At 38.4% G+C, this 12816-nt stretch overlaps 1 protein-coding gene across 2 annotated transcripts in view; it reads left to right on the top strand.

Annotated features, from left to right (window-relative positions):
* Positions 1 to 12816, top strand: part of PKHD1L1 (PKHD1 like 1) — a 153742-nt gene that overhangs the window by 127924 nt on the left and 13002 nt on the right. For both annotated transcript variants that reach the window (XM_058668547.1, XM_058668545.1), the window contains 5 exons: positions 2468 to 2603; positions 5055 to 5399; positions 10388 to 10539; positions 11317 to 11463; positions 11784 to 11937. In XM_058668547.1, the coding sequence (XP_058524530.1) occupies positions 2468 to 2603; positions 5055 to 5399; positions 10388 to 10539; positions 11317 to 11463; positions 11784 to 11937 (934 nt within the window). The remainder of the gene's footprint in view (positions 1 to 2467; positions 2604 to 5054; positions 5400 to 10387; positions 10540 to 11316; positions 11464 to 11783; positions 11938 to 12816) is intronic.

The following is a 12816-nucleotide window of genomic DNA, read 5'->3' as shown; positions in this document are numbered from 1 at the left end:
AGAATTTACTCCAGAAATTATAGAATGTTATTTCATATATCTTTAATAACATCAAACACTGATTATAAATTGAATTTACATTGTTAAATGTATTTATACTTGTCAATGGAAAAAAATATGAGGCTAATCACTAATACCATAATTCATATTTTCCTTTTTTTAAGATTTATTTTTCATTTATTTGAAAGGGAAAGTTACAAAAAGGGGAATAAACAGACAGAGGGAGAATCTTCCACCTGCAGATTCACTTCCCAAATGGCTGCAACAGCCAGGACTGGACCAGGCTGAAACCAGGAGCCCAGAACTTGCTCCAGGTCTCCCACGATGGTGCAAGGGGGCCCAATTTTTTGGGCCATCTCTTCTATTGTTTTTCTAGGTAGATCAGAAGTGGAGCCACTGGGACATGAACACATCCAGGCAGAGGATTCGCCTGCTATACCACTTACCCGGACCCCATATTGTCATTTCAAAGGGCACAAGTTTTCAAAGTCCCAAAGTGTTAGAAACGTGAAGAAAACATATTGATAAGGCAATACAGGGAGAGGAGGCTTAGAAAGAGACACCACTCTTCTTGTTTTGCTTTTAAGATTTATTTATTTTTATTTCAAAGGCAGATTTAACAAAGAGAAGGAGAAACAGAGGTGGAAAGATCTTAAATCCATTAGTTTACTCCCCAAACGGCTGCAACAGCCAGAGCTGAGCCATGAGCCAGGAGCCTCTTCTGAGTCTTCTCACATAGGTACAGTGTCCCAAGAATTTAGTTCTTCCTCCACTGCCTTTCAAGACGATAAAGAGAGAGTTGGATGGGAAGTGGAGCAGCTGGGACACACACTGGTATCCATATGGGATGCTGACACTTGAAGGTAGAAGATTAGTCTGTTGAGCCACATCACCAGCCTCAATAATCCCATTCTTTAAGTTACTCAAGACAAAATCTTAGAACAATATGTGACTTCTTTTGTTCCTTTTTGTTCTCCAAGCTTCAAATTCTGTTGTTTGCAAAACCTCCAGAATCTGATTACCTCTCACTACCTTCACTGCTATCAAACAGAGGGGCCAGTATCATCTCTTGCCTGCCTCAAGACAGTTATTTGATTCTAGTCCTGACTATGCTGCATTTGGGATCCAGCTTTCTATTAAGGCATCATAGAAGCAAGAGATAATGCCAAACTACTTGGGTTCCTGCCATCCACAAGAGAGCTCCACATAGTTTTGAGCTCATGGCTTTGACCTGGCCTAGCTCTAGCTAATGTGGCCATCTGACAGAGTAAACCAATACATGGAAACCCTCTGTCTGCTTTTCAAATAAGTGATGTAAATCTCAAAGAAAAAAGATGGCAGTGAGTTTTGCCACCATCTGCAATTAAACCTGACATAGACATTTAAATTTTGTCTTAAAAATTGAAAAAGACTATTTAAAATTTTTAAATAAAAAAGAGTGACTGCAAAGTAATGAGACTTTCACTGTTCTGAGCCCCTGATGTCAACATCAAAAGACCTGAGAATTCTACATAGCTTCTTGTACTCTTCATCAATCCTTCTTTACCCTCTCAAAAACCCATCACCTTGCTTTGGGTCTGTTAGTACAACTTACAGGAAATTTAAGCAGTAAAAATGAACAGAATGGAATGAGAGTTGGTAGTTATTTTGGCTAATTTTTATTAATAATATTAGCAAGTCTTTCTCACAGATCAGCATTTTTTTCAACATGAAGTGCCTGACTGTGTGATGGTTGCAGGATATAGAGCATTTCTGGGTCATTCCTCTGTCCTTGGAATTAAATGCTGGTGTTGTGTTCTGAACTTTTGAAGGTGATTCTCTCTCTCTCTCTCTCTCTCTCTCTCTCTCTCTCTCATCATTTGAAGGAGATATATCTCTCTCTCCTTAAAGATTTATTTCTCTGAAAGAGAGAGAGAGAGAAAGGAGGGAGGGGTAGAGAAACAGGGTGAGAGATGTTCCACACATTGGTTCAACTGCCCAGATGGCCATAAAAGGTCAAATCCAGGAGCCAGAAACCAGGACCTTCACTCAGGTCTCCCAGATGAGTGCCAGGAGCCCAAATGGGCCATGTTCCATTGCCCTGCTAGGCCATTAGCAGAGAATTGAACTGAAAGTGGAGCATCCAAGTCTTGAACTGGCACCCACATGGAATACCTGCATCACAGGTAGTGGCTTTATCTACTTGGCACATTGCTGGCCTCTCTTTAGAGATCCTCCTCTAATAACTCCTTTCTTGTTTTATACTTTTCTACTGAATAGGATTTGTTAAAGTTATTTAAAAAGATGTATGAATAATTGGATGTAAGCTCATTCTAAAATTTTAGTTTAATATTCATTATAAATCCACAAAACTTAGTTATAATATTTAAAGATATCCATTTTGAAGGTTATTTTTAAATGCTGTTTTCTAAATATTCTGTTTCATTTCTCTCTTAAGACACATAAAGATGTTATTTCTTGTTAACAGGCTGTTCTAGTAGGAATATTTTTTTCCACACTCCAACGTTTGGATGTCTTTGTGAACAATACATTGGTCTGTCCCAAAAATACAATATGGAGCACTCAACAAAAACACTGTGAACCTAACGGACAACTGCACACAGGTAAGCAAACAAATAAGCAAACAACAACAAAAACCAGTACACATGGCATGTGCACCTTGTTACTTAGGGAATTCTTGCTGTTGTTTCACGGTTATTATTGTGATTAATTCTTTAGCCATTGACAAATGCCAAGATGTATTCATTTATAACACACTATGTTCTGAAAGATTAGTCCTGATGGAACTCTCAACTAGCTCGACATATACAAATAAAGTGTTTTTTTTTTTTTTACAACAGACATTGTTTTGATCCCTAGAAATGTTTACATCTATATACATTGAGTCCAACTATTGTTATGTCCAGAAGAGATTCTGCTTAAAATTTATACCTTATCTCTGCTTTACTTACATTTCATAGAGATCAAAGACTAAATTATTTGCAGAGATTGAAAGTATTACCAAGAAAGCTAGTACAACATCAGTTGAACAGGATAAAGTAAATATGATCAGATAAACTCTGGATTTTAATGAAATATAACACAGAGAATAAATTTACCTACTTACCAGTATTTGTAAATACATTTTTAATGAAGGCAACATCACACATTATATACCACATCGGCTACTTTCATGATTTTTAGCTATGTTCCATAATCTTGCCTACTCATTACTATAATATAAGCTAGAGGTAAGAATATAAATGGGTAGCCTATTCTTACTGCTTATGGAACAAAGTCTAATTATAACAAATGCCTAATGTTCCAGAGACATGGCTCTATCTCAGGCTGGTCTAAGTACATTATATAGTACTTATGAATATATGTCACACTAAAATTGTGAGGCAGTCAGAAATGATGTCAACTGAAGCATAAGAGAGGAAGCAGTTTTCCAAGACCTTGTCTTAGTTCAGGCTACCATTACAAAATACCCTGGTGGGTTAAACCAAAGAAATGCGTGTTTTCTAGATCGAGAGGCTTTAAGTTCAAGAGCAGTGTGCCACCATGATCAGCTTTTGATGGTTCCCTTTTTGACTTTCTTGCTATGTTCTCACATAATAGAGAGTCAAAGCAAACTCTTCAGTGTTGCACTACATAAGAGCAATGATCCCATTTAAACCCAATTTTCTCTGAAAGGCCCCATCTCCAAACATTGTTGTGTAGTAAGGCTTCAATATGAAAACTTTTGAAAGACAATTCAGTTTATATCAGTCTCAAAGTTGTTACAAGCAAAGCAAGGACTGAAAAACAGAGCCTAGCTCTAGAACCCATGTACTGTTAATATGACAGTGTTATCACTCTTTACATAGAATTTATTCCAAATGTTTACAGATAAAATTTCATCTTAATTATTTCAAACAAGCACCAAGCATGTGAGCGTTTGAAGTGAGGAAAATAGGAACTGCTATCTCAATAAGCAAAATTTAAGGCAGAGAATTGCTTATGTGAGTGCTGAATATCTAAAAAGCAATAGCTTCACTTCCCCCTTTTCTGAAAGACCATTATTTTTCTGTGAACTTTTGCTTTGCCACTTATATGTAAAAAGATCCATAAATTATAAACTCATGTTCTTTTTGTTATCTGGAATGTTACATTATTGTCTCCATTTCCCTCATTGTTGGGAAAACTTAAGAAAGTACTAGGGAAAATGATGTGTGACCCTAGTAGCATTTTGAAAGCATCTTTGATTTATGGCACATTTGTCAGATTCAAGTATTTAATCCAAATTGCATCTGGAGTTTGTACTACTAACTATTAAAGAAATATGTAGTCATAATGAAATGGCTTCTTATTCCATACTATTATACAATTCAGCCTTTGGACTCAATATATGTTAAGAAATTTAATATATCTTAGACATTATTGATAGTGTGTGATAAAATCAAACACACGTGTACATTAAGTATATATAATCATCTCATACCATTTTGCAAAGTTAAGCTGTCATTTAGAATTTATGCTAACCAGTGATTTTTCAGACTATAATATAAAACTGATTCACTGGATCAGATTCTTCTGAGAAGTATTCATGTATTATTGGTTTTATTACAAACTTTTATTCCTGGCAAAAATATAAATATTGAATTGTAAATGCTCTTTTAAAGAGTTGGTATATAAAAATTCATACATTAGATAGCGCTAACTTTACATTTATATCTTTTAATCACTAAATGCCTTCAATCAAAGATTTAAAATTCTGAACATATAAACAGTGTTACAAGTATAATATGGATTAACAATTAGGTTTGTTTCTCATTTACATTATATCTATAGCTAATTGTTTTTCAAAAGATAAATTTAGTATATAAGGATTATTCATAAGGATTAATTAAAAGTTTGACTTTGATGTTGCATATCTGTTTTATGATTCTCATTTTTAATATATATACTTCCTTAATAAAAAAATGTGTTGAGTTTTTAATTTTCTAAAAGGCAAACAAGTGTTAAGAATTGCATGGTAACTGTGATAATATAAATATATTTAATAGTTTTCTCTTGGTCTCTTTCCTTTGTAGAGCAATTCCTTCCTAGCCTGGACTCCACTGTCCTTGGTGAAAACTACTTTGACAGAACCTACCAGATGCTTTACCTGTTGGTGAAGGGAACTAGCCCTGTTGAAATCCGCACAACCAAAGTCATATTTGTTTCTTTCCAGTTACCTTCTGTAACTGTTGATGACTTTTATAACCCTCACAATCTGGTTCAAAATCTTGCTTTGTTCTTAAAAATACCACGTGACAAAATTCGTGTCAGCAAAATAATACGAGGAGAAGGTCTGCGGAAGAAGAGATCTCTGGGACTCCCAGTGGAGTATGAGATCGGAGACCCTCCCGCTCAGTTCTTAAACAGTGACACCACAGGTAAGAACAGTAGCACATGGGTAGAGGAATGGAATCTCCAAATCCGCATTCATAAATAAAGCTATCCATCTCATACCCTAAACCCCAAGGCGTTCCTAAGGACCCTTTTCCTCCTCTGTTGCTATTATCACAAATTACTTTAGCATTTAGAAGAAATTTGAACCTTTATTTTACTACAGTGGTGATTAATAAATTCTGCAAAGGTCATTTGAGCTAACAGAAAAGTTGTGAGAAGGCCTGTTTAGGGAAGAAAGAAGTGAGAGATTAAACATTAGGGGTCTCTCTGTGAGAAGAGGGAGAGAAGGGTCAGCTATGTAGGCTAAGTGGCAGTCAGCTGCTAGATCACGGAAGGGACTGAGGAAGTTTTTCCTAAAGAAAAGAGTAGATTCCTAAGCATTCTGAGCAGTGAAATGGAGTGTTAAATTTGCAGAGTGAAGTCAAACATTTTTCCCTACAAAGGCAGATGAGCAAAAGAACAGATCTGCACCTTTATGCTCTGTGACTGACTTACTCAGCCTCACCAGCAATCTCCTCCCTGTTCTTCAAAATCCCTATTTGCTGAGTATCTTAGATAACTATACACTCAGGTGTTCCATCAGCGATATCTCTGCTGATCTAAATCATTTCCTTAGGGTAACTCAATTTGGCCATTTTGGTAAATTTTCATTCAGCCCATCAGATCTTCTTTTGTTTCATCTACCTCTTTAAAGTTGGTGCCTGAATACTTGAAGGGACTGTCCCAACCTCAGGTTTAGATGTTACCTTTTTCTCTTCATGGACTCTACTGCAGGGTAAGTGGTCTTATCTATTCATACTTGTCTCTTGAGGGACCCCTAGGCTTTCCTGGATTTCTGGCATAGAACAGCATATTTGCTGCCTACTCTCAACATGCCATTGTCTCCAGTGGTCGAACATAAGTACTCTCACAGATGTTTTCCTGTAGCTAAAGAAGCTTAAGCTTTAAGTCCCTCGTCTTGTAAAAGTCCTGGGAGGGGTTCCTACTGTCAGAGTCCTAGAAGAGGTCCTAATAATGTATTCAAATCATCCAATGTTGTCATAATAGAAGTTCCAGTGTTACTAATTTTTGCATTTTTCTTTTTCTGAAGTTTGTAAAAGATCAATTCATTTACAATTAATTATGCTTGTCAATTATTTATCTTCAGCCTTTACTTGAATGAAAAATCAGTTTTTCTTTCTTTTCTTTTTAATGTATATGATTTTTTTCTAGTTTTCAAGCAATATTTACTTGATGAGAAGAGGGAAAGTAACTCCTGCCCTAGTGACAGGAGGGTTCTCCAAGGGAGGGAAAAAAGCCATGCTGTAAAAGGAATTAGTACCTTTTAAACCCCATCCCAAAAGGAAGTTCTCCAAGAATAAAGGAAAGAATTTGTTCTCAATAGCATCTGGATCTGAGACAAAAAGCCTCAGAAGGGGAGTGGATCAGTTAACTTCCTCATTCCCCTCCTATTGATGAACTGACCATTTAAAGGGCACTATCTCCTTGACAATATTTATTATATGAAAGAGCAACAGGAAGAGAGAGGGAGAAATAGACAAAGAGGTCTTCCATCCACTGGCTCATTCCCCAAATGTCTTTAACAGCCAAGGTTGGACCAGGCCGAAGCCAGGAGTCAGGGTCTCCATCTCCCACATGGTATAGCAGCCCAAACAGCTGCACCACCCCCAGCTGCTTTCCTAGACACAGTAGCATGTTGCTGGATCAGAAGTGGAGGAGCTAATACTCAAATAGACTCCCAAATGAGATACTAGCACTGCAGCTGGTGACCTATCCTGCTGTGCCACACTGCCAGCTCCATCATTTCATATTTTTAACAACATATTTTTAAATCCCTATATTATAGCCAAATACTTACTGGCTCCACTAAATACAAAGATCACCAACAAAAAAGAAAAGAGACTTTAGTCCGATAGAAAGTAGGCAAGTGCTATAAGCCATATATGGAAAGATTTTCAACTTCATTCAAATAAATTCTAAGCTAGTCAGGAAATCATTAATACTATAACAGTGTATCTTTTTCTTAAACAGAGCCTCTAGAATTATATAAGCCTCAGGCCCATAAACATCAGGTTCTGTTGTATCTGTTCAATGTTTATTTCTCCCGGTTCTGTATAACCTGGGCACAGGGTGAAGTTCTCACTTCATGGTGCTAGGGGACGCCACTCATTTACCCAAAAGTTTGCTTCTAAGGGTTATCTCTAAGCAGGAACCACACACTGGCCCTGGAGTTCTTAGGTGAAAGTTTCTTCCCTTGTTGAGGTTAAACATGTAGTAAGGTTTACGTGAATGGAGTGGGTCCTTAGAAACCCTTCATTGTACACACTCAGATAACTCATCCACTTTTACAAATTCCAGGGAAGCCCTTACATTCAATAGAGCCTAAACCTTACCACACGAACTGCTAGATAACCAAAGAAACTGACTTACTATATGTGTCAGATTTCCCCATGCAAAACTGCTCCTATCTTCACTCACTCAAGGCAGTTTTAGCTGCTTAGATTTATCCAGATTTGTTTAAAATAGCTAAGACTATGGAGCATGGTGGGAGGGCGGGGGCATAGAGGACAGACTGATTGCATATTCTCCAGACAAACACTGGGATAGTGTTTCCAGTCTCGAGGTAAACCTTTCAACTTGCCATGAAGTAATTATTGGCAAAATACCTAGAGGTGTCGACAGAGATGTGCATCTAGTCATCCTGGCTCCCCAGAGCCTTCGGGTACAGCCGGAAGTTCCCAGATGTCCTAGAAAAAGGCTGCTTAAATCATAAAGCATTTTTTAGGGCCCGGCGGCGTGGCCTAGCAGCTAAAGTCCTCGCCTTGAAAGCCCCGGGAACCCATATGGGCGCCGGTTCTAATCCCCGGCAGCTCCACTTCCCATCCAGCTCCCTGCTTGTGGCCTGGGAAAGCAGTTGAGGACGGCCCAATGCATTGGGACCCTGCACCCGCGTGGGAGACCCGGAAGAGGTTCCAGGTTCCCAGCTTCGGATCGGCGCGTACCGGCCCGTTGCGGCTCACTTGGGGAGTGAATCATCGGACGGAAGATCTTCCTCTCTGTCTCTCCTCTTCTGTGTATATCTGGCTGTAATAAAATGAATAAATCTTTAAAAAAAAATCATAAAGGATCCTCTGAGAAGGTAGTGTCCAGGGGTTAAGAACAAAAGGCCTTCCAGTTTAAGTCTTTTGTCTCTAGGTAACCATCAGCATAAACAGATGCCTTTGCATGTCAAACTGAGAGAGAACTTGTAAACAGTGCTGATCAAGTTAGACCTGACACTGTGCGCCTAAAACCAGCCAAGACAAGCTGGCAGGCATGCATACATGTAAACTACCTTTGTACCGTTGCTATCAGATCACACAAGTTGTCATACTGTGTGGCCTTTTTGAAGAAGACTGTCTTGAAGGAAGTCAGGGGAACGAAAGCAGTCTTTTTTTGTTTGTTTTTGTTTTTGTTTTTGTTTTATGACACAGTTTGATAGGCTCTGGAATTCCCCCAACCCCTCCCAAACCCTCCGCCATGCTGGATTCCTCCACATCGTTGCAGTAGTACAGTTAATATCCAGTCATAGTTTTCCAGAACAAAAAGTCCAGGTCAGCCAGAGAACTCTTAAACTGATAGGGACTGAAATCTCCTATAACTGTGGGTTTCACAAGGTTGTGTGAGACCTGTTGGCTCAGAGTGTTTCCTTCTTCTTGAGCACAATGCTTCCTGGCTTGGCCTTAGTGGGAAAAAAACTCAATGATCTGAATGCTCGAGGCATGACTCTGGAGATGGAAGGCCTTAGCAAGCCTCCAGTGTACATAGTGCTTACCCTGGCTACTGTTGTTTTTAAAAAGGTCACAGTGACTACAGTATAGGGAATGGGGTGACAGGGTTAAGCATGAACATAAGAAAGCAAGTTCAGAAGTTGTTTTGGTAACCCTTCTGATGATGGTTTTCTCTATGATTTGACCAATGAGAGCAGAGTTAGGAATAGGTCATTGGTTAGACATGGTGAGGAGGTGAAGTCAAATAGAACACATAAAAGAGTGTGATACACGAAGTGCTGACTTCTAAGGTAGACTCAACCACAGGGGAAGTAGGCTGCAGAGGAAATCTCAGACCTGCCATGCTAGGAAAAGAGAACAGAAACTACTTAAAATTAACTTTGAAAATTATCATATGCCCAAAGCAAGAAAGAAGTGGTTAGTATTTTAATAGCTTCAGTAACTCATTAATATACACATTGAAAATTGGAGGATGGTAATTTACCTTCAATTCTAAAAAATACTTTTTTTCAAAAGTTATAATAATGAGAAAAATACATGTGGATGATTTTCTTCTATTCATGAAATGACATGAGAAAATATTAAAAAACACATTCTTCCACTATGCTTCATTCGTTTTTCTTGCATGTTTTATTTGCCTTTGTTTATTAATTCCAGCTTACATATATTCTACTGAGCTTTTAATTTCTCCAATTTTATTAGCATGATTGCCATGTTTAGTTAGCTCGGGTATAAGTAGAAAACCTTAGAAATATATTACATAGGGCAGTGCAGACAAAGATAAAGTAAGGGCCCGGTGGCGTGGCCTAGCGGCTTAAGTCCTCGCCTTGAACGCACGGGGATCCCATATGGGCGCTGGTTCTAATCCCAGCAGCTCCACTTCCCATCCAGCTCCCTGCTTGTGGCCTGGGAAAGCAGTGGAGGACGGCCCAATGTTTTGGGACCCTGCACCCGCGTGGGATACCCGGAAGAGGTTCCAGGCTCCCGGCTTCAGATCAGCGCGTACCGGCCCGTTGCAGCTCACTTGGGGAGTGAATCAGCAGACAGAAGATCTTCCTCTCTCTCTCCTCCTCTCTGTATATCTGACTTTGTAATAAAAATAAATAAATCTTAAAAAAAAAAAGATAAAGTAAAAAGCTTTCATATATTCTCACAACCCTACATTCTTATATATTAAATGTTATAATACTCTTTTCCGCTAGGTCAGATGCGATTATCTGAACTCCAGGAAATTGCTAATTCTCTTGGACAAGCTGTAATTCTAGGAAAAACCAGCAGTATCTTTGGATTTAATATTTCTGCCATGTCTATTACCAGTCCTATTCCCAGCCCAGGTGATTCTCGTTGGAGTAAGGTAAGAAAATGACAACTAGTGAAAACAATGCATTTTTGGTTATTTAAATATTGTTTTGAAGGGCGGGCATTCAACCAACTGTTTGTTAAAACTCAGGTTGGTACACCTTCATTCTATTTCAGGTTGCCTGGATTCAAGTTCCAGATCTGTTCCCAATTCCAGTTTCTTTATCTCTTCCTCTGTTTTTCCCAGTTTCTTAATGTGCATGCTGGAAGGCAGCAAATGATGGTCCCACTAGCTGGGTTCCTGTCACCCATGTGGGGGACTTGGGGTTGGGTTCCCAGTTCTCGTCTGCTTTCAGCATTTGGGAAATGAAGCAGCAGATGGGACACTGTTCTCCGTCTCTGTCTCACTCTTTCTGCCTCTCAAATAAATAATATATGTACATCTATATACACACATACATTTTTAAGTAAAATAGTATTGCTTATTTATTACTTTAATTCTCAGGGATTCAAGCCAGTAGTTTAGAGGATCTATCTTTGTAATTTATTGTTGATTTTTACAGGACCACTAAAATGATAATGAAGTAGTTTGAGAAAAAGGAGCCTTTCTTTAAAACTTGTGTATTAGTTCCAAATATGCTTGGCTTTGAATATGTAATCGTAACAAACTTGCATAAATTTAATGTTGAGCACATAATATTAGCTTTCACATCTTGAACATGTTTTTAACAAACAATGAATGTATTATATACTCTGCCTGACAAGAACTGAGCTTGCTGCTGAAGGCAGTTTGTTGTGGGAAAGCCACCTTCCCCCTCGTCTGCATTCACAGATGACTGCACAACCAGTGGAACGGTATAGGTTTCCTGTTCATCACGTGGCTCTTGTATCCTCACTCTCTGTGATCACCCAGCCAGTGGCAACACAACCAGGACAACCATTTTCTCAGCAGCCTGCAGTGCAAGCAGTAGATTCAAATGTAAGTTCTAACTGAAAAGCTTAATTTGGTAAGAGAACTGACCTCTAAGCTCTGAAGGACAACCAACTTTACTAATCATGTTGTACTGTCTTCCTAATTGTACTTACTACCCCTTAGAAGTCAGTCTAACACCTATGGATATTATCATTTCCTGTTCTAAACATGTTCCTTTTAAATAAACTTGACGTTCTGCCCTTATATACGTATTCTATGTGTGGTTAAGGAATTTTTGAAAATTTTCAGATAATAAGTTTATAATTAGGCATTGCATATCTTTGGGAACATGCAAATGAGACAATTGTTATAATTTTATTTTCTAGGGTGTTTGTGTGTCAGTTGGAATTACTTCATTGACTTTGAAGGCCATCCTAAAGGACTCCAATAATAACCAAGTCCGTGGGCTTACTGGAAATACAACCATTCCATTTAGTAGTTGTTGGGCCAATTACACAGACCTTACTCCCATGAGGACAGGTGAGTCCACTATTTTATATCCTCATGTCACATATGCTCAAAATATGGACGATCATCAATAAATTTTAAAAATCAGAACGTTATGTCTAACTCAGACATATTTAATATGAAAAATAGATTAAGAAATTAATTAATTTAAGACATAATAATGAGGGGCCAGCATGGTGATATATCAGACTGATCCTCTACCTGCAGCACTGGCATCCCATAATGGTGCTGGTTTTAATCCCAGGTGCCCCACTTCTTTCTTTCTTTTTTTTTTTTAATTTCATTTTATGGCACAGTTTCATAGACTCTGGAATTTCCCCCCAACCCCTCCCTATTCCCTTCCCACATGTTGGATTCCTCCACATTGTTGCAATATTACAGTTCATATTCAGTCATGATTCCTTCATTGGGAGCATGTACCATGCATAGAGTCCAGCTTCCTATTGTCCAAATACGTTCAACAGTTTCATTGGGCGACCATCCCTGGTCTGAAAGTGGAGCTGGCAGAATATCATCCCCTCCAATGAAAGGCCACAACATAACATTGACAACAATTTACAGCATTATGGAGTTAACTGACATGGTATTGAGTGACCAATATGTTAGAAAATGCAAGTTCTTTACCACATCCTGTGACTACTTCATTGACATTTCAATTTTAGTTTATACACACCAGCTGCTATACACCTTAAAATGGTTATAGGGTACTATTCAGCTGTCTCGTGTCTATTTTCATGTTTATATTTAGCAGTTTATAGCACTGAAGCACGATTTTTACTGAACTTGGCAAATTTTAGGATAGTCCAAACAGGCTTATAACTCTGACAAGCCATATGTCAACAGTTGAGGCGCAGACCAGATATGGGGGGGTGTGCAGAAAAATCTTCAGTA

Source organism: Ochotona princeps, chromosome 9, assembly GCF_030435755.1.
Source record: "Ochotona princeps isolate mOchPri1 chromosome 9, mOchPri1.hap1, whole genome shotgun sequence".
In the NCBI taxonomy this organism is placed as follows: domain Eukaryota; kingdom Metazoa; phylum Chordata; class Mammalia; order Lagomorpha; family Ochotonidae; genus Ochotona; species Ochotona princeps.
The sequence above is the reverse complement of the archived record's forward strand: the minus strand, read 5'-3'. Positions and strand labels throughout refer to the sequence as shown.